This window comes from Sturnus vulgaris, chromosome 20, assembly GCF_052056855.1.
Source record: "Sturnus vulgaris isolate bStuVul1 chromosome 20, bStuVul1.hap1, whole genome shotgun sequence".
In the NCBI taxonomy this organism is placed as follows: Eukaryota; Metazoa; Chordata; class Aves; order Passeriformes; family Sturnidae; genus Sturnus; species Sturnus vulgaris.
Genome location: NC_142262.1, coordinates 672,223 through 697,188, shown reverse-complemented (window position 1 = coordinate 697,188; position 24,966 = coordinate 672,223). Strand labels below are relative to the sequence as shown.

Genomic DNA, 24,966 nt, shown 5'->3' with positions numbered 1-24,966 from the left:
GAGCTGGGGGCTGGGGACACAGCTTGGGAAGGGCACAGCTGATGCCAGGGCTCAGGAAGGACACGGTCACTGCCAGGGCTCCTCTCAGGCACAGCCCAGGGGCCCTGGCAGCCCTCCTGCCCCAGCTCCCTGTGCCAGCCCAGCCTGGAAGGCCCCAGGGGATGTAATTTGGGGACAGCCCTCCCACTCTGTCCCAACGCTTGACCCCAGCTCTCCAGCCTTCACACTTTGCCCTGCAGCTCTGGTGCCCACCCTGATACCTGAGGAATCGCCCTTCCTCCTCACTGTTTGTCTTCCTCGCATTCCTCCTGGCTGGCTCACACCCACCTGGCCCAGCAGCTCGGGCTGGGCTGTGAATCAGCCCCGGAGAGGTGACAGAGCCTCTCCTGCCCCGCTCTGCACGGACACGGATGAGCTTTGCTGCTCCTTCCCTTCTGCCCCATCCCGCCCCGAGAGACGCCCCCGAGCATCCCCAAGGAGGGATTTGCAGCCTGGATTTCATTTCCATGCTCTCAGCCCCCGCCAGTCTCTCGTGGTCCCAGCGATTCCCGGTCCTGGCACGGGCAGCACCTCCCGAGCCGGGCGCTGCCGCTCCAGCGAGGGTGGCACGGGATGAAAGCAGCGCTGGGTGCCCTCGGGAGAGCCCCGGGGATGGATGGAGCCAGCAGTGCCCGGCCCGGGCTTGGGGAGCAGCGGGAGCTCCACCACAGCTCTGGCCGTGCCCAGGCAGGACCAGCCCCGGGCACCCCCGGGTGTTGGGGTGGGGTCCGCTCACGGGGGCTGGGGCTGCCTGGCCCTTTCCAAGGACCAGTGGGACACGGACCGGGCAGCAGTGGGCTGGGGGAGACCCAGAGCAGGCTCTCCATGGGATGGCCCCGGCCCCCAGCCCCGATTCCCGGGAGGATGCCCCAGCACACGGAGCTGCCGGCGCCCAGCGCCCTCCCCACGCTGCCTTTTATGGCCCTGCTGCAGCCAAAGCCCAAACATGGGCTGCGGGAACGCGGGGCTGGAGCCTCCCCGGGGCCGGCCCTGGCGTGGGGAAGGTGCCCCAGGCACCCCCAGCTCGGGCAGCCGTGCCCAGGGAGCTGGGACCGGGCAGCCCAGAGCTCCCTATCAGCACCCCAATTGCCGGGGTCCCCAGAACTCCACAGCTCATCCCACTCCTCCTGCCCCTTGCAATCCCCACCCCTGCCCCTCGCAGCTCCCATCCTGCTCGGAAAACCCTGCAGCCCTGCCTTGTGCTCTAAGCTGTGCAGGTGTCACCCCTGTCCCCCCACAAACCGCGGGGTCCCTGCAGAGCCCAGAGCAGCACAGCACGGTCACACCCAGCCGGGGCACACACAGCCCTGGTTTTGCTCACAGAGGTGACACGGGGCAGAGAAACAAGGGAAAAACGGGCACTGCCAGCCCCAGGAACCACCCCCTGTCCAGGGCTGGGCAGGGCCAGGGGGGAGGATGCACCCACCAAGGGACACAGGGGGTGTCGGGCACCAGGTGACCCAACTGAGCCCTGAGTGTCACCCCCAGGAGTGGCTCCTGTCACTGCAGGACTCCAGCAGCTCCTCAGCTCCATCCCAGCCCCATCCAGGCTCGAGCTGGCCCCACAGGCTGTGACACAGGTGAGATGTGTCCCCATGGCCAGGGCTGGGACCCGGGAAGCTGGAGATAGGAGCAGGAATGGGGTGACAGGGCAAGGCAGCTGCAGTGGGGAGTCTGAGACAGCCCTGGGTGACACCAGGGCTCCTGCTGTCCCCTCCAGCATGAGGAACACAAGAGGACAGCCTGGGCCATATTTCCTGGCTGCAGGCAGTAAATCCTCGGGGCTCAGGGCAGCCCCTGTGACTGCAGTGACAGAGCCCCATGAATCAGAGCTGCCCTGCAATCCCGGCTGCCTGGGCAGAGCGTCAGCATCCCCCTGGCACAGGAAACCCCCCACAGCCCTCAGCAGTGCCAGTGCTCCTGGCATGGGCATCTCAGCCTGTGCCCAATGCCAGGGCAGCTGCAGGGCAGTGGCAGAGCCAGGGCATGTGCTGGGGAGTGAAGGAGCGAGCTCAGGAAGCACACACAGCATCTCTCGTGCTGCCCAAGAGACAGCTGGAGTTCCCAGAACCTGCTCAGCATCCCCGGGGGAAAGCAGACAGCGAGCAGCAGCCTAAAAATAGCTGCCCAGGGCACACAGAGCCGCCTGAGAGAAGGGGAAGTGAAAAGGAAGGTGGGCTGCAGCTTTCCAAGGAGCAGCCCCCAGCCCTGCTCACTGTCCATCTCCCTGGGTGAAGTCTTTGCTGCAATGCCTTCCCCTGAACCTTTGGCATCCCAGGGTCAGGCAGTGACAGCTCCAGAGCCCAGGATAATGTCATCATGGGATGGGACCCGGGTAGGAGCATCCCACGAGCCTTTGAGTCCCTCACCAAAGAGCTGGCTCTGTATAACCAGATCCAGGAAGGGCAGAGGTTGGAGGAGCCAGTCTAACCAGTCAGAGCCCAGTTGTGTCTCCCAGTTGTGCTCACTCAGCACCTGTGTGGCTGTTCCCAGGCACACAAACCTGGTGTGGGCAGAGCAGCACTCAGCCAGAGCCCAGGGCCAGCTCTGCCCCATCCAGAACACGTGCAAGGGGCTCACACATCACCAGCCTTTGGGTTTAAGGAATTCATAGGCCATGAAAATATCTTCCAGGCCCAAGGCTAAGCTTTCTGCAGCAGCACAGTGGCCTGTGCTGGGTGTGGGTGCTGAATCACCCGAATCACAGAATCAATGTGATCCTGCAGATCAGCAGGAGCAGGGCGTGGAGCAGCCCCACAGTGCCCTGGACTGATGTTCTGCTCCTGCAGAGCCCAACAGCTTCCTTCCCCCAGCAAAGCATCCTTCTCCTGATGGCTTCAGTGACCACTCTCCTGATGGCTTCAGTGATCCCTCTCCTCATGGTTTCAGTGCAGCTTGGCTTGAGTCAGACTAAGCAGCTTTGGGGCACGGAGATCCAGTGACAGCACAACACGTGGCAGGCTGGCCAGGAAATCTTTCTGAAACCTTTGGAAACATAAATACTTGGTTTAATCCTGTGAGGGGATGGAGTGCCAGGGCAGCCTGTGAGCTGCTGAAGTAGCCTTGCAGTCAGGGCTCAGCAGAACCTGCCGGAAGGAAGCCAGAGGGAAGGGCTGCGAGGAGCTGAGCCTCGGCTCAGGTGCAGGGGTGGAAAGTGCCTGACCGCAGAGCCCAGCACGCTTCCTCCCTCCCTCCCTCCCTCCCTGCAGCCCTGCACGGCAGCGGGGCTGGGGCAGGAGCCCTGCGGAAACCAGGGCGGCTCTGCCAGTGACGCTTCTGGTGGCCACCGGACCCATCAGTGCCTCTGCCGGAGGGAGGAGGGCAAGGGCTGGAGCCTCTCGTTCTGTGCTGTGCTCGGCTGGGTTGGGGCTGCACAGGCTCTCTGTCCATAGCAAAGGTGCCCAATCCACCCCAGCAGCTCCCAGCTCACTCCTGAGCAACGATCCTGCAGGCGTTCAGGTGAGGACAGAGCACAGCACAGCACAGTATAGCACAATATAAGCACAGTATAGCACAATATAAGCACAGTATAGCACAGCACAGCCCAGAATAGCACAGTATAGGACAATATAGCACAGCACAGCCCCGACCCCTGTGCTACAGGAGCCACAGCTCGTGGTGCCACCATCCAGGATCCCCAGGGCAGAGCCCGAGGGTCCCTGTGCCCGGGGCAGCACCTCCAGCAGCTCAGCCCAGGGCTCAGCTCTGCTGTGCTGGGTGATTTGTCCATGTGCCAGCTCTGCCGTGTGCCCTGCCCGGGCCACGAGGCAGGACATGTGCTGACAAGGCCCTCGCTGCTGCTCTTGCCACAGCTCCCCGAGGTCCCAGCCCCAAGCAGTAATTATCAGCTCTGGCTGTGAGCGATCACTCTCATCCTCAATCTGCCCGGGGAGGGGAGGCCAGGGTGGCATTTGAGATGAGCACAGCATGGCATCAAACTGCTCTGCCAGAGGGGCTGGTCCCAGCACTGGCAGTGCCAGGTGCTGCACAAAGAGCTGAGCACGGGCAGAAAAGCTCAGAGTACCCACAGGTCCCAGCATGAGAGGGCTGCAACTGTCCTGGGCTGTATCTTAGCAAATCAATCAATCAATCAATCAGTCAATCAATCTCTGTGCTTAAATAGCTTGGCACGACCAGCCCAGTTTCCCCTGCAGCCAGGGAAGGCCCTGCGGACGCTGTTCCATCCCTGGAGGCTTTGCTGGCATGGCTGGCAGACAGGAGATCTGTGTGTGAGATGAGAGAGCGGGGCTGCAGCGCCGGGGGCTGGGGATGCTGAAAACGCTTTTCCTGGGCTCAGCCCAGCCCCTGCCCAGGAGGGAGAAGTGGCCAGCAGGCTGAGCAGGAGGAGTGGCCGCGGGGCCATCCCAGGTGCCTGCGGAGTTTCCTCGCAGCCGCCGCTGGGCGCAGCCGTGCCGGGGACACACACAGACCCAGTTCTGATGGAGAAAATCTCATAATTACCCTCAGCTGCCAAGGAGCAGCATCAGCTTAAGCGATAAGAGGGGGAAGAGCTCCAAGGACAGAGCTCTTCAGAGCTGGTTGGGTCTGAGGGGGATGGCGAGGGATGGCAGGGAAGGGGCTGAGGATGGGAATCGGGGTCCCTGCAGTGCCTGGGGAATGGGTTCCCGTCCCCCTCTGCTCCAGGGGGTAGGTGTGCTTCTCTGCCTGGTGTCTCAGGCAGTTTGCATCGCTCTGGGGATGTGGGGCAGGCAGGACCTGCTCCCAGCAGCTGTGTGCTGAGAGCCCTGTGCTGTCACAGGGACAGAGGGACTTCGGTGCCTCTTTCCTCTGAATTTCTCCCGACTTGCCCGGCTCTAAGAAGATTAAAGACAGATGGTCTCTGAGGCTCCCTCACTGGCACCCATGCTGGAGGGTGTGGGGGGGAAGGCACAGCAGAAAGGAGCCCTGGGGAAGGGGGATGATTCCCGGCCGAGTGCCCGAGGGATGGAGCATCGTGGGACCCGCGCTGCCCTCCCTGCCTGTGGCGGCTGCAGCTCTGCAGAGTAGGGCTGGCTCTCCTTCCTCTGGGGCTGCCTCATTCATGGTGAGCTCCAGCGGTGAGGGGAGCCCAGCCATGCCCCCAAATCAGCTGCTCTGGGTAACGCTGCCCTGTGTCGGCTGTGCCTCAGCCCCTCCATCAGCTGCGCAGAAGCTGCTCTGCTGTGCAGTGTTAAAGAGCTGGGGAAGCACACTGCGTGCTCCTGCAAGTGTCTCCTTCCTGAGCATTCCGCTCACAACCTCCTCTGGCTCGTGCTGGAAGCAGCACCAGAAAAAAGCTTTCACCTAACACGGCCCCATGTGCAGCAGCAGCAGCGATGCACTTGTGAAGCCATTTAAATTTCCACGTGATGACCCAGTTCAGGGTGGTTTCGCCTCTGGATTTTCCCACTGCTGCTGCCTCTGGGTTGGTGGTGGCAGCTCCAGACCTTGCTGCTGTGCTGGATTTTAAGGCCACCACAGTGACAGCCCTAGCCTCGAGATCTCGGGCTCCTCACGGTGTTTTCCTAAGCATTACAAAATGCTGGGCACTCGGTGTCTGAGGACACCCGCGTGTGCTTCGTGGCACTGGATGTTTTACTGAAAGCTGTAAAGGGTGAACAGTTTTCCAAAGGGCTTTCTGCTGCTGCCTGTTACACTGGGGGCAGGGCACGTGTCACTTCAGCTGCTGCACTGAAGGTGGTGGGGATGCTCCGGGGGGTTTTAGTGCGTGTGTTGGAGCAAATTCCAGCCCAGCTGCCAGACTTGACTCTTCCCTCACCATTTTGAACCAGCAATCACTGAGCTTCCCCGCACCAGCACTGGGGCTGAGCTGCAAGGCAGAGGGGCAGCCTGCATTTAGAAGGACACAATAATTGCAAGTCAGATTTGCTTGTTCAATACTCTATTGACAGATTTGCCTTAGCAACCTGGAACAGGGTTTCATTGTTCACATCGTACTTCATGGCATCCTATTGATTGGGTGGGTGGGTTTAGGTTTTTGTGGGTTTGCTGGTTTTGTTGTCTCTTTTTCCAAGCCTACCTACTCATCCTTTTCTTGTCTTTCTCCAGCACAGTGTTGACCTCAGCAAGGGCTGTGTCATAATCCGTTTTTCAGACTGGCCACAACTTCCAATGCAAGCCAGAGCTGACAAAAGCAGAAGGGCAAATCCTGGAGCCCAGCTGGCCAAGGCTGCAGGCGGCCAGGTAGGGATGAATGGGGCCAGTGCCCTTCCCCCTGCTCCAAGGACGTGGCAAAGTCGGTGCCTGGCCCCTTGTGAGAGTGGCCTTGAAGGAAACGCTGTAACTATTCATGAATTAACTTTCTGTTATTATTTGGTGTTCAGCCTGGCGTGTTCCTGGCTTTGCAGACTGGGTAGGAACCTCCAGCCTCACTGGGGCAGAAGGGAGGAAAAGGTGAGCACCCAAACTGCAGCCTTGGAGTCGCCTTGGTGGAGCTGGAGGATTACAGCTGGAAAAGAATTGCTGGTTTGAATTGCTAATAATGATACAGACTAATGAGCAACATCAGAAATGATGGCATGTGTAATCAGTGCTGCTTGATGGCAAACACAGAGTGGGGCTGCTGGGGCCAGGGGAAGAGGAGCATCTTCTTCTGGAGGGGCAGCACCCACCCCAAGCAAGGCACTGCCACAGAGCTGGCTCTGGCTCCGGGGTAAGAACTTTATAAATAATGGTGAAAAGAATAAACACAGACAGACACCAGCTCTGGGTACATGGAGGGAACATGGCCAGCAAGTATTTGAGGGAAAATTACCTTGCTATGGTTCCTAGCACCTGCAGGAAGCCCATGTCTGGCTGTTGGAGGTTTTGTCTTTCAGCTGCACCCCAGCAGCCCCAGCTTGGATCAGGCACACGGGGAGGAGCCCCCACCCCACCTGGGACAGTTCTGCTGAGAGCAGCAGCGCCTTTTACTGATGCTCTGCAGAGGAAGAGGAATCTGGGTTTTTGGCCAGGTGTGTGGTAAAGGGGAGGAATGTGTCTGTGCCTCGTACCTGCCTGATCCACCAGCAATGAACTGCCCGGGGCCAACCCACTCCTCTCTTGGCTTTAAAGGCAGCACTTGGCTCCTGTTCCTTTTGGTTGGAAACCCTTTTTCCTTGTCTCATCCCTGTGATATACCCCAGCCAGTCAGGAAGAGGCAACAGTTGGAAATGCTTCCCACTTTCCTTATTTAGGCTGTTTTATGTGGTTCAAATAAGGTGTCCTCTTTGGGCCTGACAAAGAGAAAGATATATCAGTTCATGAACTGCTGCTGCCTGAGCAAGGTAAGAGACAGAAAATCACCACCATTACCATCATTATTGTGAATCATGTGCAATCAGCCCCGTAACAGAAAGCAGATGAAGATCCTGCAGGAACCGAAGGACGGGAGCTGCTGCTGAGCCATGGGAGCCAGGGGCCAGGCACTGATTAAAATGCTTTTAATATTGGTTTTCAGTGTTGTTTCACTTATTTATATATATGTGTATTGTATTTCATCAACAGTCTCTTGTATTGCTTCTGAGGCTGGTTCTAAGAGGTGCCAAGGATATCTGGTCACACGTTTAAATAAATAAAAAAAAAAATTACATATATATATACATATGCAGCCAGCCAAACTCTGCCGTCCTCATCGCCTGTTCCCGACTGCGTCCTGGGAAGAGCAGAGCTTCCCCAGCCGGGCGGGATCCGGAGCTGATCGTGCTCTGCAGTTTACCCAGGCTGGGGAGGAATCGCACCAAACCGTGCTCGTCCCTGGGCATTTAGTTTTATTGCGAGCATTAGCGGTTTGTCTCCTCTGGCAACAGGAGAAGCTGGAAATGTCAAAGGGGAGGGTTAACAAACTCCGTTGGCATAAATTTCAATGAATGTATGTTTCTTAGGAAAACCGCTAAGTTAAAAAAAAAAAAATTAAATCTTCCTGTGTGTGTTTTCCTTGGGCTGCTGTTCACAATGGATAATAATTCTTACATTAAGCCCCTTCGGCCCTCCAGGGAAATCAAAATTGTAATATCAGTTTGCTTTTTATTGGCTCGGCTCTGCGATCGCGGCGGCTGCGTCTTTGTTCGGGGCTGCGGCGCGGTGACATTCAGCGGTGCCTCCCGGTGTGTCCCCCTCCGGTACCCCCGGGCCCGGGCTGCTGCTGCCCGGGGCACCGGGGGAGCCGGGGTGGGACCGACCCGGGGGAACGGGGGTGCTGCCCGAGCCCGGCAAAGGAGCCACGGTGCCGCGCGAGCTCAGCCCCGCCGCCCCCGGACAAAGTTACCGGGAGCCCCACGGGCGGCCCGGCCCCGCGGGGATCGATCGCCGCACCCGAGGGCTGGCAGGACACGGCGGCTGCCACAGTCCGGGGGGAAAACGGGCACGGGGGCACCGAGACCCCACGGCAGCCCCAGGGACGGCCCCGTTATCAGCGGGCGCGGAGGCTCCGGGACACGGCCGGGCACCTGCGGGGACTGAGCCCAGGAGCCGAGCCCCGGGAGGGGTCGAGGGCTCCTCGGCGCCCCGGTCTCACCCCACGCGTGCCCGCGGCCCCGCCGTCCTGCCCGGGGTGCGGTGCCCGGGGCGCTCCCGTAGCGGCGGCGGGAGGCTCGGAGCTGCCGGCCCGCACGGCGGGGGCTGCACGGGGCTCACACCGGGACGGTGCCCGGCCCCGCTCCACCTGTCCGGGGGAAGGTGCCTCCCGCTCCGGTACCGCCACATTTCCCGGAGCAGCGCGGGGAGCGGCCCCGCTGGACACGCGTGTGCTTCAGGCTGCTCCCCGCGGGGAGGGGAGCGCGGAGCCGCCCGCACCGGGCTCCCCGAGCGGCCCCGCCGCCGTGCGCGGCTTCCGGCACCGGGCGGGGAAAGCGCCGCCACCTGCCCCGGGCCCGGGCCCGCTGCTGGCTGTGCCCGGGCCGGGTGCCCCACAGGGACCGCCGGGCAGCGAGGCCAGGGCTTCCCCGGCAGGGTCGGGCCCCACGGTTGGCAGTGCCCACTCCCGGGCCCGGGGCACGGCGCGACGTGGCGCAGCGTGGAGCCCTCCCGAGGGCTCGTCCTGCCGCACATCCTCCGGTCGGACCCCCCGGCCGAGCCGTCCGCCCCCGGGCCGCGGGTCGCGCACCTGCCCCGCGGGCTGTGCCGCCCCCCGGCAGTCCCGTGGGGCCGTGCTGAGTCACGCGTGGGGCGGGAGCCGAGCTGCCCGCGCCCCCCTCCCCGCGCCGCCGTGCCCGGCCCCCGCCCGCCCCCTCCCCGCCTCGCTCCCCGGCAGGGCTGCGCCAATCCCCCGGCCCCGCCGCTGACGGGCAGCCGGGCCCGGGAGGCGCCGCCTCCCTGACGTCTCGCTCCGGGATTTGCACGGTTGCGGTGCCGCCGCTCAGTGTCTGTCGGGCCGGCGGCGGGAGCTGCCGGAGCCCGAGCTCAGCTCGGCTGCAGCGCGGCCCGGCCCGGCCCCTCCCGGCTGCGGGATGGAGCTGCCGGCGGTGGGCGAGCACGTCTTCGCGGTGGAGAGCATCGAGAAGAAGCGGATCCGAAAGGTGCGGGGGGCGGCGGCGGCGGCGGCGGGGGGCGGCGGGGCCGGGGGGCGCCGGGGGTGGCGGTTCCCGCTGACGCCGTGTCTTTGCCTCCTGCGCCGCTCAGGGCAGAGTCGAGTACCTGGTGAAATGGAGGGGATGGTCGCCCAAGTGAGTACCGGCAGCGGGCGGGGATGGCGCCGGGGATGGGGCTCTGGGAAGGGCCCCGGCCGGGGCGGCGAGCGGGCGGCGAGAGGCGGCGGCGGGGCCCGGCGGTGACGGCGGCGGGAGCCGAGCAGGCGGCGGCTGATGTGCACCAGAAAATGGCTCCTTCCCCCTTTCCCTCCTCGGGAGTCGGGCTCCATATTGCAGAACGGAGCGGGGAGGGGGGGGGCAGGAAGGGGGGAGAAAGGGGGAATAACCGCAAAAATCGTCCGCGTCGCCCCTCAGCCCCGGGAGCCGCTGCCGAGGCGGGGGCAGCACCGGCACCGGAGCGAGCGCGGCCGCTGCGGAGCCGTTCGGGGTTTGCATGACAGTGCGGGCGGGGGGACGCGGGGGGGTCCGGGACGCGGCGGCCGGGTCCCTCCTCCGCCCCGCGGCCGCTTTCCTGGGTCCGGGAAAGGGGATTTGGAAAATTTCATCATGACATGCCTGGAATTCCTCCGGAATAATAACTGCGCTAAATAAACAGTACCGTCCCCGCGGCCCCCACTCCCCCGCCCATCCCCCTCCCCGGGACCCCAGCCCCACACCCTGCTCCCATCGGGCCCGGTGCCGCGGGGTGGTTCTGCCCGGGACCCCGGCCCCGCCGGCCGGGCCCCGCGGTGACGGCCGCTCTCCTCCCCTCTCCAAGATATAACACGTGGGAGCCGGAGGAGAACATCCTGGACCCCCGGCTGCTCATCGCCTTCCAGAACAGGTGAGCGGCGGAGGTTGGGGGGATGCGGGAGGGGCGGCGGGACCCCCGCTCCGCGCCGCTCCCGCAATTGCAGATGCGTCACGGAGCCGGGGGCCGCGGCGGGGGCGGGCGCGGGCCGGGCCGGGCCGGGGGGCGCGGCCCCGGCGGGGCGGGCGGTGCGGGGCCACCGGGAGACGCCTCCGGGTCAAGGTCCCCCACGCCGCGCTCCCCCCCTCGCCGCGCCCCCCCCACGCCGCGCCTCGCGCTCCTTCTTCCCGGGATTCGATGCCGCGAGTCGAGGAGGCGGCGCTGCTGCTGCTGCTGCTGCGCTTGGACGGGCTTCGGCTTCTTTTTTTTTTTTTTTTTTTTTTTTGTGCTTTTTTTTTTTTTTAAGCCTTTTTAATTTTTTTTTTTTTTTTCTCTTGCCGCGCGTTTATTTCCTGGAGTGTTTTGGCGCAAACTGTGAACTTCAGCCCCTCTCCACAGCGGGGAAGGCGCCTGCTGCTTCCCCAGGATTCCCGTGCCCCCGGCCCGCTGCCACCTGCGGGGCCCGCAGCTCCGCACCTGCGGGCCCCGCTCCCCTCCCGCTGCCCCCTCCCCGTGCCCGGGTAGGGTCACTGCCACCCTGCAGCGGGAGCTGCCGTGCCCGGGGGTGGTGCCGGGGTCCGTGCGCTGCCCTCGGGCTCACCGTGACGCTGTGTTCCCGCAGGGAGCGGCAGGAGCAGCTGATGGGATACCGCAAGCGGGGGCCCAAGCCAAAGCCGCTGGTCGTGCAGGTAACGCGCGGGTGCCCAGCCCAGCCCAGCCCCACACCCCCGCGCCTTGGCCGTCCCCGGGGAGCTGCTTGCAGCGAGTTTCATCATGCTCAGGAGCCTGCGCGCCTCGCAGCGCCCCGGGGACCCCCAGCGCTGAGCTCAGCGGGTGCCGCAGCCCCCCTCCCCTCCCCTCGGGGCCGCCGAGCAGACCCGCTGTGCCCGTGCCCGGCTGGCATTAGCAGGCTGCTCGCGGGCTCGGCAGCGGCGGTGCCGCTCGGCCCCCGTTCCCAGACAGCTGATTGAAGGGGGCTTTTCTTCTTTTCATTGCTTCATTAATCTGGAGCAATGCACAGCCTCTAAGTTGGAGTGGGCTGGGGCCGCCTGCTAGAGGACGCGGTGCCCCGGGATGCAGCATCCTGTAAGGGGAGCTGCGGGAGGGGCGGGGGCTCTGCCGGAGCCTTCGGCACCTGCCGGAGCTCCGGCCCCCGCTGCTCCTGCCCTGTCTGACCGCACCTTTTGGTTTTGCGTTCCAGCTTCCCTCCTTCGCCCGCCGCTCCAACATCCTCACGGGGCTGCAGGACCCGGCCGTGGACACCAGGCCCAAGCTGGACCTCGGCTCCTCTGGCAAGAGCCAGCAGCACCAGTATGAGCTCAACAGCAAGAAGCACCACCAGTACCAGCCCAACGGCAAGGAGAGCAGCATGAAGCACCAGTCCCACAGCAAAGGGAAGTATTACTACCAGCTGAACAGCAAGAAGCACCACCACTACCAGCCGGACCCCAAGATGTACGAGCCCCATTACCAGCCCAGCAGCAAAGAGCCGCAGGGCCAGGCCTGCTTGGACAATAACAAGACCCCCCTGGTCGCCCACCCAGAGAAGTGGGCTCATGGCCCAGCCAAAACCTTGCTGGGCCCAGTTAAGAACCTCACAGCAGAGAGCAAAAATGGCGCTGAGAAGAACCTGTCCAGTGGTACCGGGCCGCCCTCCCGGGACAGAGTGACCAGCAATGGCCTTGGGGGAAAGATGAAGATCGTCAAGAACAAAAACAAGAATGGGCGCATTGTGATTGTGATGAGCAAGTACATGGAGAACGGCATGCAGGCGGTGAAGATCAAGTCCGGGGAGCCTCCCCGGAAGCGGGCTGCGGAGGAGAGGACTCCTAAGAAGGGTGGGGAGGAGAAGGTGGAGGCTTGGAGGAAGCCAGGGGAGGAGAGGGTGGTGGGCAGCAATGCCCTGAGTAAAGCAGAGGGCGAGAGCCGGCAGCCCCCTGCAGAGCTGGAGGAAGGGCCCCAAAAGACTCCCTTGGCCAAGGAGCTGCCCCTTCCTCCAGCGGAGCAGCCCTTGCAGCTCACCACCAAGCCGGACCTTGTGCCCTGGTCCCTGAGTCCCGTGTGCGAGCACAGCCCTTCCTCCATGGGACTGAACCTGTCCAGCGCCAGCTCCCGCAAGCGCTGCCTGTCGGAGCAGCAGGCGGAGCGGGAGCCGGGCAAGAAGCGCCTGACCTCCCGCAGCATCAGTGCCCCCACCTGCCTCAGCCCCCCGGCCCCCGAGCGGCCGGAGCCGCCCGCCCAGCCCGAGGTCATCCTGCTGGACTCGGACCTGGACGAGCCCATAGACTTGCGCTGCGTGAAGCCGCGGCCGGAGGGCGAGCTGGCCCTGGCGCAGGTGAAGCCGGAGCTGCCGCCGCCACCGCCGGCTGAGAACCCGGCCCCGGCGCCTCCGCAGCCCCAGGAGGCCGCCGAGGAGGAGGAAGAGGAGGAGGCCGAGTCCCTGCAGGAATTCAAGCCCTTCTTTGGGAATATAATTATCACAGATGTGACCGCAAACTGCCTGACTGTGACCTTCAAGGAGTACGTGACGGTGTGAGGTGGGATGGCAGCCGCTCCCCGTGGGAGCTGCCCGCCCGTCCCGGGGCTGCTGGCCCCTCCGCCTCCCTCCAAGGTACTGGTGGCCCTTCCCCGGAGCCCTCGTGCCCCTGCCCGCGCCGCGGGGCCGAGCCCCCACCGAGGGGACACGGGGACAGGCACGGTGGCCATCCCTGCCACGTGGGGTGACCTCGCCGCTGCCCCCGCCCCGCGGCCGGGGGCTGCTCCAGGACCCGCAAGGCAGTGGGACACGCAAGGATGGGACCCGCCAGTTACTCAGAGTTATAGTATTATATTTTAACAGTGCTAACTTGTCAAGTGATTCTTGCTCCCGTTTGTACGTGGTGTTATTGAAATGTATTGTTTGAGCTGAAAGCTGGTCGCTCCCTGGCCACGCTAATATATTTATTTGTAGGTATTTATATAATGAAATATAAAGCCTAGATTTATGGAGTCCCTAGATCACCTTATAAACTATATCAAACGACTATTTTCTGTTCTCCTTTTTAACCATTGAGCATTTGTTAGTCTTGGTCCCTCGCCCTCCCCATGACCCACAGGACCATCCGTATATATTTTTTGATACTGTACACATGTGGTGTTTCTATGTGCAAAAAAAAAAAATCGTTATCTAAAGCTAAACGAGCTATTATAGAAATTGCTGCTATTAGAAATGTCTAAACTATAAGCTTCCAATTATTAATTGCTTGAATGTAAATATTAAATGGAGATGTTGAAAGTGCATTTGATGTTCTGCAGCTAGTGTAGATCGGAGTGCAAAGCCCAGCTGCTGCGAGCTGCCAGCGGCGCATCCTGGTCTGAGGGCTGTGTCACAGGGGAAGAAATGTATCATGCAATCATGGCAAAGGACTATAAACCTTTACAAAAACTACCGGGATTTGGAGTGCATTTGTTACAGCATTGTGGATGGCAGGTCCCTGTGTGGGCAGGCTGCAGCTGGGCTGCCCCAGGGCTGGGACCTGCAGGTTTAAAAGTTTGCTCTGAGGTGCAGCATTTTGATTATAATTCAGTTTTCACCCCGAGTGTTGTGCCCACAGTGCTGAGGGCACCCTGAGTCGTGGGTGGACAGCGAGGCCAAGGTGCCCGTGGTGTGAGGCAGGGCTGGCCTCCTCCAGAGCGGGCTGGGGAGGTCTGAGAAGGGAACCTGAGGAAGCTGTGGGAGCACAGGCTGGGAAGGTGGCACAGTGATGGGTGATGGTTGCCATCCCAGCAGTGTCATCCCAGTGTTGGGGAGGGTCACAGTTGGATAAGAAGTAGAATGCCTCCAGAAAGGAAGATGGTCCAAATTCCACCAAGAAAGCTGCAGCTATCTCTGACCAGGATTAATAATTGCTGGAGTCTGCTGGAAATGCAGTGCAGGGCTAATTCTTTGTGAGAGGGCTGACAGCATGGTGGCCGAGATACTGTGCTCAGTCTCTGTGTCCCCCAGAGCCCCTGTCACCTCCCCAAACAGAGTTGAGTGCCTGGGCAGTGCCGCCCTCCAAACCTGGTGCTGGCCAGACTGGCTCTGGTGCCAGCCTGTCTCCTCTTGGGCTCTTGGTCCAAGTCGATGTCTCCTCCAGCAAAGATCTGGGTTGGAATATTGTTGATGGCACGTTGATGTGTGTGCACCAGAGCCATGAATTTGTGAGAAGTGAATCAATTGGTTTGGTTAGGTGGAGCCTGCAGTGATACCTGAGTCTGTGTCTGTGGGAAGGTGGGACAGCTTCCAGGCAGGCTGGGAACCCCTGTGTGTGCCACTCCACCCAGGTCTTGCCTAGCAGTTATACCAGAGCTGTAGCACTTTTCCAATGCAGGTTGGATTAAATTGGCATAAAAGGAAGCACTGGGTGTGTAGATGCCATTTTCCCATCTGGAACAGCACAAGAGGCTTGTACCCAAGTGGGACAGCTGCCTGTGGACACCACTGGTGCAGATGTAGGTTAGGTTCTGGTGTGGCTCAGCTGTGGTGGGAATGGCTGCTGGGAGGTGGCTCCAAGGCCAGGGGCAGTGCTGACAGCTCAGCTCTGCCCCGGTTTTGGTTGATGCTCCAAAGGACAGCTGGGTGATGTTCAGTGCTGGGGTGTTCACCTGCCTGCACAGAGGCCCCAAAGCTCTGGTGGTTTGTGCACCCAAGGCATTTCCACCCAAGTGGAAACGGTGAACTCTGATTAAAATCAACATTTGCCTGATAGCTGTGCTGAATGTTAAGAGGCTTTGAACCAACACTACGTGTCAGCAGAGCTCTGTGGGTGCCGAGCTGAGGGTGCTGGGCCAGTGGAGTTTGGGCAGATGCTGGTGAGCCCCATCCTGCCTCGGGGGGTGCCCAGGGATGGGCTGGTGGGAAGCGTTTCCCTGCCACCCCTGGCTTCACTATCAGAACATACGATCAGAAATGATGCATTTCCCTTGATTAATTAAGCTAATGGTTATCTGAAAACAAAAATGGCATGGAAGAGGAGACGCATGCTCAGAATGCAAAATGTGATTTATGAAAGGGGAAGTGCGGCTCAACAGACAGCTACGGGAGCCAGTGCAGGAGCGGGGCCGGGCCAGGGCTCCGGGGCAGGGCGGCTGCCAGGGCACTGCTTGCTCTTTAGCCAGACAAAGGTGGATGAAACCAGCGGGGTTTCTCACAAATAGCAGGTTTGTGTCTTTGAACGTGGGCTCGCAGGCTCCGGGCCAGCGCCTGGGCATCGCTGGCTCGGCAGCTCCCTTCCCTGGGCTGTAGGTGTGCGAGGCTCTGGGCAATTAATAACTGCTGCAGGTTTGCAGTTAGCTCAGCTCATTAGCATTTCTGAAAATGGAGGGTGTTGTGCTGCCAGTTTTTAAGGGAACACTGTCCCTCTGAGCGTGTTTGTGCACCCGGCACCCCCAGGGCTGCAGAAGCCCCTGAAGCGCCGTCTGTGCTTCAGCAGCCGTGGTTGGTTTGAGGCACCATTTCCCGGAAACCACACAGCCAGATATTTCTTACTTTAATAGTTTGATCATGTTTATCACAACTCCAGCAGCTTCCTGTGCTGTGAAAGGTGTGATAAGTAGTTACTGGTTTAAAAGCTGTGCCCTTCCCTTGCTCGGCCGGTTGGCTGGGAGAGATGAAGTGTTTGGATATGAATTACTTATTCCTGCCACTCTCTTTCCCCAGTAAATGCATCAAACCTAAATGCCTGTTACTGAGCAAATTAAAGTGGAGTCCACGGTGGCTTGCAATGGTTATCAGAGTGATCCAGGGCGAGCTGGAGCGTCACCACGCTCCATTAGGAACACTGGTGTGTGCTACATTTAATGTATTTCCCAGGAATGTGTTAACCTCTGCTTGGTTTGGATTTATTCCAGACTAACATTTGCTGATGTAAAAAGAGAATTTGTGTTCGTCTTTGAGCCCTTCTGAAAGGGCCTGATGGATCCAGGGCCGTGCACAGGGGAGGGGCTGCAGCTCAGTGCTGATCCTTTCAGGTTCTGCCCTCCCCGTGGTGGTACCAGTGTCAGCACCAGCACTGGGCTGGGATCCAGCTCCGTCACCAGCAGCTGCCGTGGCCCTGGGTGGTTTCAGGAGGTGTCAGTGAGATCCCTGCTCCATGAAAAGTGATGGAAACACCATCCCCAGGAACGACCGTGGCACAGCCCCAGGGCTCTCTCCATGGCGTGGAGGATGCTGTAATGAAGAAGGATGTTCGATAAGCACAAAACATAGAGCTGATGTGTTTTAATCAGTGTAAGAAACAGTCTGGTAGGCACTGAGAGGTCCAGGCTGAGAATGGATCCAGACTGGGAATGGGAGAGGAGCTTCTCCTCCAGAAGGGCAGAAGGTGGAGGTGGGTGTGTGCAGTGGGAAGTGGAAGATTTCCCTGGCAGTTGGAGCAGTCAGTGCTTTTGCTCATACATGGGTGGGGGCAGCTCCTCCAGGCACCCATTGTGTGCTTTTTGGGAGATTTTTCCTTTATTTTCCCATTCTTCTCTCGTTTTGCTATGCAGTGGCAGGAGGTGACAGTGTGACTTTGCTGGATGTGGTGATCTCAGCAGCCATCCCCCATTGCAGAAATCAGCAGCAAGGTAAAGCATTCATGGCCACATTTCGGGAGGGAAGCCACTGCTTGGGTTTTCTAGGCCTGTCCCCTTGAGCATGGCCATACACATGTCAGCTGCTAGAAACCGTTTTACCTAAAACTGCATCTATGGGGCTGATCCAGCACCCACTGAGGAGGTTTACTGGGTTTTGGTGAGGTTCGTGTCCCTCTGTTGGGAAGTGCAGCCCTCTCACCAAACTGGCAAGGAGAGGGGATGGAGAGGGGATGGAGAGGGGGCTTCCCCACTTCAGCCCCAGCCCTGAACTCCCTCTTCTCCCCATCCCACAGAGCTGCCTCTGGTTTGAACAGGCAAAAAAGCTTGGTAGTAGGAAATCCTCAGTGTCTCCACAGATAAGATCATTTGGACTGAGCCCAGATTCATGTGAGATCTGTCAGAGACAGCCACAAGGACACAGCTCTGTTTATGTTTGCACCAGAAGAGGAAGGCAGCTGCACAGAGCCAGCACAGCCCAGACCATCTCCAGGTGCTTCCAGAGCCTTGTGGAGTGGCTCCTGACGATCCCCTGTGCCTGGAAAAGCTCCTGCCTGCAGCCTGAGCTGGGGAGGATCCCATGACAGGCAAATGGAAACATCTCACACGCTCAGGAGGTGGCCAGGGCAGCAGTGTCTGACCTAGCCATGGTCTGTGGCATGGCCCAGCAGCGAGGGAGAGCTGTGGTGTGAGCAAGAGGTTGGATGGGGATGGGGGCTGAGCTCCCGGGGCCCCCTCACTGCCCTCCCGAGTAGGGACCCCCTTGGCTGCTGCAGGGAGTGACAGGAGAGGGGGACGAGAGGGGGGATTTGAGGGAAGGGCTGAGGTGGCTGTGGTCAGGTGTGTGCAGCCTGCCAGGGAAGGAAAGGAGGTTGGTGGGAGGTTGGAATAGAGAGCAGGAAGGGAAGAGGGGCGGGTGGTGCAGCTGCTCATGGGAGCCATCCCTGGATCTGTGCCAGCCTGAGGAGTCTGGAGGAGACTGAAGGGTGTCACTGCAGGACAGACCTTCGGGTGCAAACGGGAGAGAAATGAGGGTCTCTGTAAAGATGAAGGTTTGTGCCAGGCCCTGGCAGGGCTGAGGGTGGCCGGGGTCTCCTCCCCACGGGCTGGGAGCCGCTGGTGCTCCCGTGGCAGGGCGAGATCCCAGGCTCACCCAGAGCCATTTGCCAGCACCTCCCGAGGTCGTTTCTCAGAGGAGCCGTCAGTGCAGCTGACACCTTGATGTAGTTTAAAGCAAACTGCAAACATGAAGATTTATTTTTATCGAAGGAGCAAGCATATAAAACATGCTGTGTGACACAGCAGGAAGCACCCTGGATCCCGGAGCTGGGGCTGGGGCACGCCGGGCTCTGCCGTCCCTGGGCGACCCTGCTGGCAGCAGGCCCCGGGCTCCGGGGTGGGGAGAGAAAGAAATTTGATCACTGACTGCCAAATCCTCCAGGATTTCCAAACCCTCCAGGGCCCCCAAACCCTCCAAGAGCCCTGTCAAACACCAGCACCCGCTCACAAGAAAAGGTGCTGGCCCCAGGTGAGGGGACAGGAGCTGACCTGGCCATGTCACCGAGGCTGAGCTTTGCCAGAGCTGCAGGCTCTGTCCCCAGGAGCTCCTGAGAAGAGGGGCATGGCCACACTCCCGTTTTCCAGGGAGTTTATACATTGTCATGGCCTCAATGTGGACACAGCTTCCATGGCATACAAGTGCTTCAGTCAGGTCTTATTTGGAGGTGAGAAAGGGGACAACTAAACCTTTCAGAGGTGCTGCTGTTGTGCTGTAGCAGCCAGGGTGAAGACTTGGATATTGTTAGAAAATGCAATGACAGAAGCCTGAGCTGATGGAAGCTCTAACAAACATGTATTTAATTTCGATATGAAGACTATGCTGAGCAAAAAAAATTCTGTTTGGGAATTTTTCGTATTCTGGTTTGAGAATTGGGAAGCCCCTGGGTGCTTCGTCTTTGTCCTCATTAGGGATGAGTCTGGGATGTACAGGACGAGGGATGGTGGCGTTTGGTAATGTCTGTGAAATGAGCCACAGAGGGAACAGCCTGCCCAGGAAAGCGATTCCGGGTTTGCCCCCTTCCCTGATGCCCAGCAGGGGAAGGTGTCACTCTGTTTGTGAAACACAAGAATAGGAAAATGAGGATGACTCAAATGTCACACGTTATCCCTTGGCTTCAGCAGCCCGGGGCAGCTCCCAGAGCCGTGAGCAGCAATTTAGGGCTCAGCGTTTGCCGCTGCCCGCCCGGTGCCGCCGCTGGCGGGGGGAGAGCGCCCAGCCCGGGGGCACCGGGGGGACCGGGCTGCCCTGGGGGTGTCCGGCGGAACCGGGACACGCCAGCCCCGGGGCCGGACCTGGCCGCAGCCGCTGGAGAGAGCGAGGGAGCGGCGAGCGGGGCTGCGGCAGCGGCGAGGGCGAGTGCGGGCTAAAATGGCCACGGCGAGCTGCGGGCGTGGGCTGTGCCATGCGGGCAGGGCTCATCCCCGGGCGGCACGCTGGGAAAGGGGCGGCAGAACCGCACCGGGGAACGCGGACAGCGGCACAGGGCTGCTGGGGACAGCGCTCCCGACTCCCTGAAAATGCCCTTTGTGATAGACTGGCCGTGGTGTTTCAGAAGATGAGGGTTAGGGGGGTTCTCCCTCTGAATTTCTGGGTCCCTGACCCCGGAGGCGGATGCCCCTTCTCACTGCCGGTGCCTCTGAGGGGAACGGGCTCCTCGAGTTCGGGGAGCTGCTCGGGAAGAAATATTTTATATTTTGTCTGAAAGAAAAAACAATGGAGCGTCAGGTTCTTCTACCAAATACAAGGTTAGGGGAGGGGAAGTTTGTTCGGTATCAAGGAGCCACCGAAGCATCTCAAAACACAAAATAAATGGTAATATTCACATATGCTTGGAAACGTTAATTTTCACAGGTTAGTACTTCCACACGGCTGAGAAATGACGGCTGAAGCGTTGTCGCCGCTGCACCCACCCATCCGCCGTGCGGTGCAAGCCAGGCTGTCATTTTAGCATCAGGAATGTGCGCTGGATCCAGCCGTGCCTCTGTCCTTCTCCCGCCTGTGCTCTTTTGGCACATGAAGTCACCAGCAAGAGACCAACCAGGGGGATTCGTGCTGGGCTGTGCAGAGAAGCGGCTGCGGTGGTCGGACATGAGCGGTGCCACCCCTCTCCCCGGCGGCTGTGGAACGATGCCTTATCTCGAGTTTAAGGACTCAACCTGACCCTGAGCCATTTTTAACCCGAGGTGGGAAGAGCCCTCCCTGGGTGTCTCTCTTTCTGCTTTGAAAAATCTTTCCCTGGCTCCACGGTAGCCGATCTCCTGATGTTTTTCCTTTTTGTAGCTCCGCCACCTGAAGCAGACCCACTTTCTCAGGGTTTGATGCTCTGCTGCTTAAAGATGCTTTAACTCTCCGGACTTAGAAATAACTCCTAGAGCAGAGCCCCAACAAGAAGGCGTCTAATCTAATATATTCCATTTCCATATTTTGTGCTGCAAGCAGCAATTTGTGGTTCAGCAGCAGCGGCTGAGCAGGGACGAGCATTATCACAAGAATTCCTTCCATCTCGTGCCTGAGTATGTGACAAATAAGTCTCGGTCGTGGCATTGTCTCTCTGCTCTCGGGCTATCAAATTTAACTTTGCTTTCTTTCCTCCTGCCTTTGCCCCGTGCTTGCCCCCCCCTCGCCGCCCACGGGAATGGCCGCGGGTGCCACGTCCCAAGTGCTGGGAGATCAGGACACAGAGCTGGGGGGCGGCACGGGGGCCGTGCCCAGCAGCCCCCCCGTGGCCGTGGGCTACGAGCGGCCAGCGGGGGGCTCAGCACAGCCCGCTGAGAGCTGGAGTTCCACGGGGCGGGGAACCTGCGGGGGGGGACCGCGTCCTGCGAGGGGCTCAGTCACAGAAGGGGCTGCGAGGAGCGGGCGGTGGTCGCAGAGAACCAGCCCGGAACCGCTTGGTGCGGGGCTGAGGGGCTCAGCCATCCCTGGGGGGTCCCGGGACCTTCCCCTGCCGGGGCACGGCGAGCTCTCCAAGGGCTCCCGAAGTGTCCCCTGCCCCCGGAGAGGAACCATGGCAGGAGGAGCCGAGGAGCCAAGGCTGAACGTGCCCGGGGGACTGGGGGGCCCCCGCCAGCGCCCGGTTTGCGGTCAGAGATCGCTCTGCCCCCGGATACATTCAACACTGCCCGGGGAGTTAACAACGAACCTCCGCGGCTGGCACTGCCGCTCCCTCGGTGCCAGCGGGAGCTGTGTCACTGGGCGGGCGGGGGACAGGGACAGGGACGGCACCGCCGCCCGTGAGGGCTCCCCGTGTGCACAGGAGGCAGAGTGGGGCGGCGGTACTGCTCGGTGTGTGGCACTGGTGAGCCCGCTTTCGCGTGGAACAGCCTCCGGTAGCTGAGAAGAGACATTGAAATATTGGAGAGGAGTCGGCGAGAGACGGAGGGATGGCGGGGGGCGCGGGGAGCCCCACAGGGAGCGGCGGGGGTGCCAGGCTCCCGAAGGGAAGGCCAAGGACATCCTGATCAGCCCGTGAAGTTCTCCCAGGGAAGAAATTCAGGGGCTCGGCTGAGCTTTCATCCAGTAAATGCAGACATGGCAGGATCCAGCGGCTGAGTCCGCACCAGCAGGAGCTGGAGCTGGAATGCGGTGCCATTTTCACCGCGTCAGAAAAAAAAAAAAAACCACATCCAGGTGGGAGGGCAGAACCCGGTTTGCCTGGCATGGCTGGGAGAGAATTCCTGGATCCAGCCCCAGGTTGCTGCGGTAAAAGTCGAACAGAGAGGGGGGTGATCCAGAGCCTGTGGGACAGGGGAGGGCAGTGGGGGGCTATAGTGGCCCCCAGCCTTAAACCCCGATATTTTAGGCACCTCATGGTCCGCCGTGCCCTGCTGGGTTTGTGCCTTTATCAGCGGCTTTTACAAGCGGATAATCCCTTCTCTCCTGGGCGCTGCCCGCACATGACCGCACACGGGCACCTCGGGGAGGGGGGGCGAGAGGCGGCTGCGGCGCGGGGGTCCCCTTTACCGGGTGCTGCGATCCCGAGTGTCTGATGGGGCAGCGAAGCCGAGGTGGGACCCTCATCCCGCCTGGGGCCCCGCAGCTGCTGCTGCACTGCGCACAGGGGTCAGCGGGGACAGGGAGAAGGAGACGGGGAAATAGAGACGGTGGGGGGCCCGGAGGATAGGTAGGGAGGAGGGAGATTGTCCTGGGAGAAGCTGGAACGGAGCAGGGTAGAGACCAGGGATCCGCCCCGAGTCGGTGCAGCACCGGGGGCTTCGCAAGTCCTGGCGTCGAGGGGAGCCGCAGAGAGAAGCAGGGGTGCTGGAGGGGGCCACCAGGGTGGCTGCTGGCGGCGCCGGAGGGATGAGGGCCCCTCCCAGACCCCGAACACAAGGCGAGCGGGCGATCCCGGGGACACAAGCCGGCTGCGTCCCGCCGCAGGAGGAAACGTCCCGCGGTCCCGGCAGGGGCAGGAGGAAAACGAAACGGGGCCAAGGAAGCGGGGGAGAGCAGCAGCCCGGCGCGTCTGGGGCAGGGTGCGGCCCGACCAGGCAGGGGATACCCGGACCGGTTCGGCCCAGCCCGGGCGGGGCTTCCATCCGCATTGCCGCAGTGACGGGCGGCGGAGCGCGGCCGGGCCGGCGGGCTCGGCGCGGCGCTGCATTGCAGCACTGCAGGAGCCCCCTCCTTCCCCGCTCCCTTCTCCGCCCTCCGCCGCCGCTCGGCTCCGGAGGCCCAGCCCGGGGCACGCACCGGCCCCGCCGCGCTCCGCTCCCACCCGCACGGGGCATCCGGCGCCGCCGCGCCGGGGTCTCCCCGGTAGTGCCACATCCGACCGCCTCCCCCGAACCGGGAATGCAGCCCTGGGAGAGGGATGTGCATCCACCGGCGGGGTTCTGTGGTTGGTGTCAACCCGGTTCTCATCAACTCCGCGAGGGTGGAGGTCCCGGCCGCCCCCGTCGGGGCATTTTTGTCCTGCCCGCCCGTCCCCGCGCCGCCACTGCTGTCCCGCGGTTCGTCCCGGCCACCTCTCCCCGTTCCCCTGCCATCCTCCCCGGCGATCTGGCCATGCCCACAGCCCCGACGGGGCGCCCGGCCTCGCGTGGGCCGACCACGGTCAGCACGGGTTCCCACGAGGGCGTTTGGGTTGGTCCCGCGGGGAGCCGGGACCGCCACCGAGACCGGGCCAGGCTGAAAGGTGCTGAGGGGGGCGACACGGTCCCGCGACGGACCCTCCCCGATGGGATTGTCCCCACGGCCGTCAGGGCACTTGCGCTGCCCACGGGGTGGGCGGAAGGCGGTGACCAGCCCCGGGTCCCCGCTCCATCGGGAAGAGAAGCCGGGAACCGTGCTCCGGCATCCTCCTCTTGGGGACAGCGGCCCGGGACTCGGTGCCACCCCCCGTGACAGGGTCCTGCAGGGACTCGGGCAGTCACGACCCTCGAGTGCTGCGTGCGCGGGGCGCGAAGGGGAGCGGGGCGATCCCGGTGGGAAGGTGCCGGCGGTGGCCGCGCGTCCCGGGACCGGCCCCGCTGCCAGGTGCGGCGCGGCGGGGGTGGCAGGGAACGGGGACACGGGTCGCGGGGGCGTCCGCCCCGGCACAACGGGGGCCCGTTCCCAAGGCTCCCGCTCTGTCTCTGCTTTGGGAAAACGCCAGCACGGTAACAAAATGGCGGGGAAAGGGTGGGATTGTCACGGCGAGCCCTGCGGCGTAGCCCGGCCACCCCCGGCCCCGCCCGCCCGGGCTCGGGGCGCCCGTCCCGGCGGAGGGCAGCGGGCCGGGGGGTCCCCTGGGCTGTGCCGCCGCCCGGTCCCGCCGCCCGGCTGAGCTCTGGTGGAGAAGCAGCTGCAGAAAATGGCTGCTTGGCGGAGCCCGCTGAATCCTGCCATGGGGGGGGGGACGGCGAGGAAGCGGCGCAGCCCTCCCCGTCTCCCCCGCCCCCGGGGAGCCCCGGGGCAGGCGGCGCCGGGGACGGGCGGGGGTTCCGCAGGGCGGCGGGACCGGAGCGGAGCCCGCGGTGCCCGGTGTGTGGCTTCACCTGCGGCGTGCGGGGGGCGCGGGGCACCCTGCCCCGATCGCGCCCGGCCCGTAGCGCCGTGCACGTGCCCGCAGCCCCCGCCCGGTGCCCGCCGAGGCAGCGGCGGCTCCGAACCCAGGGGGGCGCGGCGGAGGGGCGGCCGGTCATCCCCGGCAGCCAGACACGCCGGAGGAGCACCAGCCCCGCAGCCGCTCCCGCAGCGCCCGGTTTTGCTTTCGGTTTAAAATAAAATAAAAATTAAATAGGGGAAAATAATCGGGCCGTGGTCACGCGGCACCATGCGGCCACGACTCGGCCACGCATCGGCTCCGCGGCGAAGCCGCAACGAAAACTCGACCCCGTGTCGCCGCACCGTGTCGCCGCCCCCCGCCTGTCACGGCGGCGGCCCCCCGGAGCCTGCCCGCCGGGCGGGAGCGGACACGCGTGGGTGCGCGGCTGTCGCCTGAGCTGCCGGAGGTTCCCTCCCCGCCAGTGTTTCTCGCGGGTGTCTGTGGGGTGAGGGTATGTCCCGAAAACGGGACTGTGAGAGCCGAGATGAGGTGGTCCTTTCCCCACCGGGGAGTGGGAGAACCTTCCGCCGCGGCCGGTCCGCACCGTGGGGACTGGACCCGGGAAGGGGCTTGGGCGCGCCGCGGGTGCGCGCATCGCGGGTGGCGCCCGCGTGCGCGGGATCCGCCGTCGGTGCCGCGCACGGTGCAAAGGGCGCCGCTGCCTTCTGTGAACACCGCGCCCAGCGTTGCCCCCGCGGCCGCCCTTCTTTGCAAAGCCCCCCCGATCTCTGTGCCTCAGATCGGGGTCACCGCAGCCCGTGCAGCCCCGCGGGTGCCCGTTCCCCCCTTG

At 62.2% G+C, this 24,966-nt stretch overlaps 1 protein-coding gene across 1 annotated transcript; it reads left to right on the top strand.

The window, feature by feature from the left end:
• The first annotated feature begins 9,356 nt into the window (after positions 1 to 9,356).
• On the top strand, positions 9,357 to 13,921 carry CBX4 (chromobox 4). Its single transcript, XM_014887447.2, has 5 exons — positions 9,357 to 9,533; positions 9,637 to 9,680; positions 10,363 to 10,428; positions 11,117 to 11,183; positions 11,696 to 13,921. Exons 1-5 carry the CDS (start codon positions 9,465 to 9,467, stop codon positions 13,028 to 13,030), a joined length of 1,581 nt encoding a protein of 526 aa, XP_014742933.1. The 5' UTR covers positions 9,357 to 9,464; the 3' UTR covers positions 13,031 to 13,921.
• Positions 13,922 to 24,966: the final 11,045 nt, after the last annotated feature.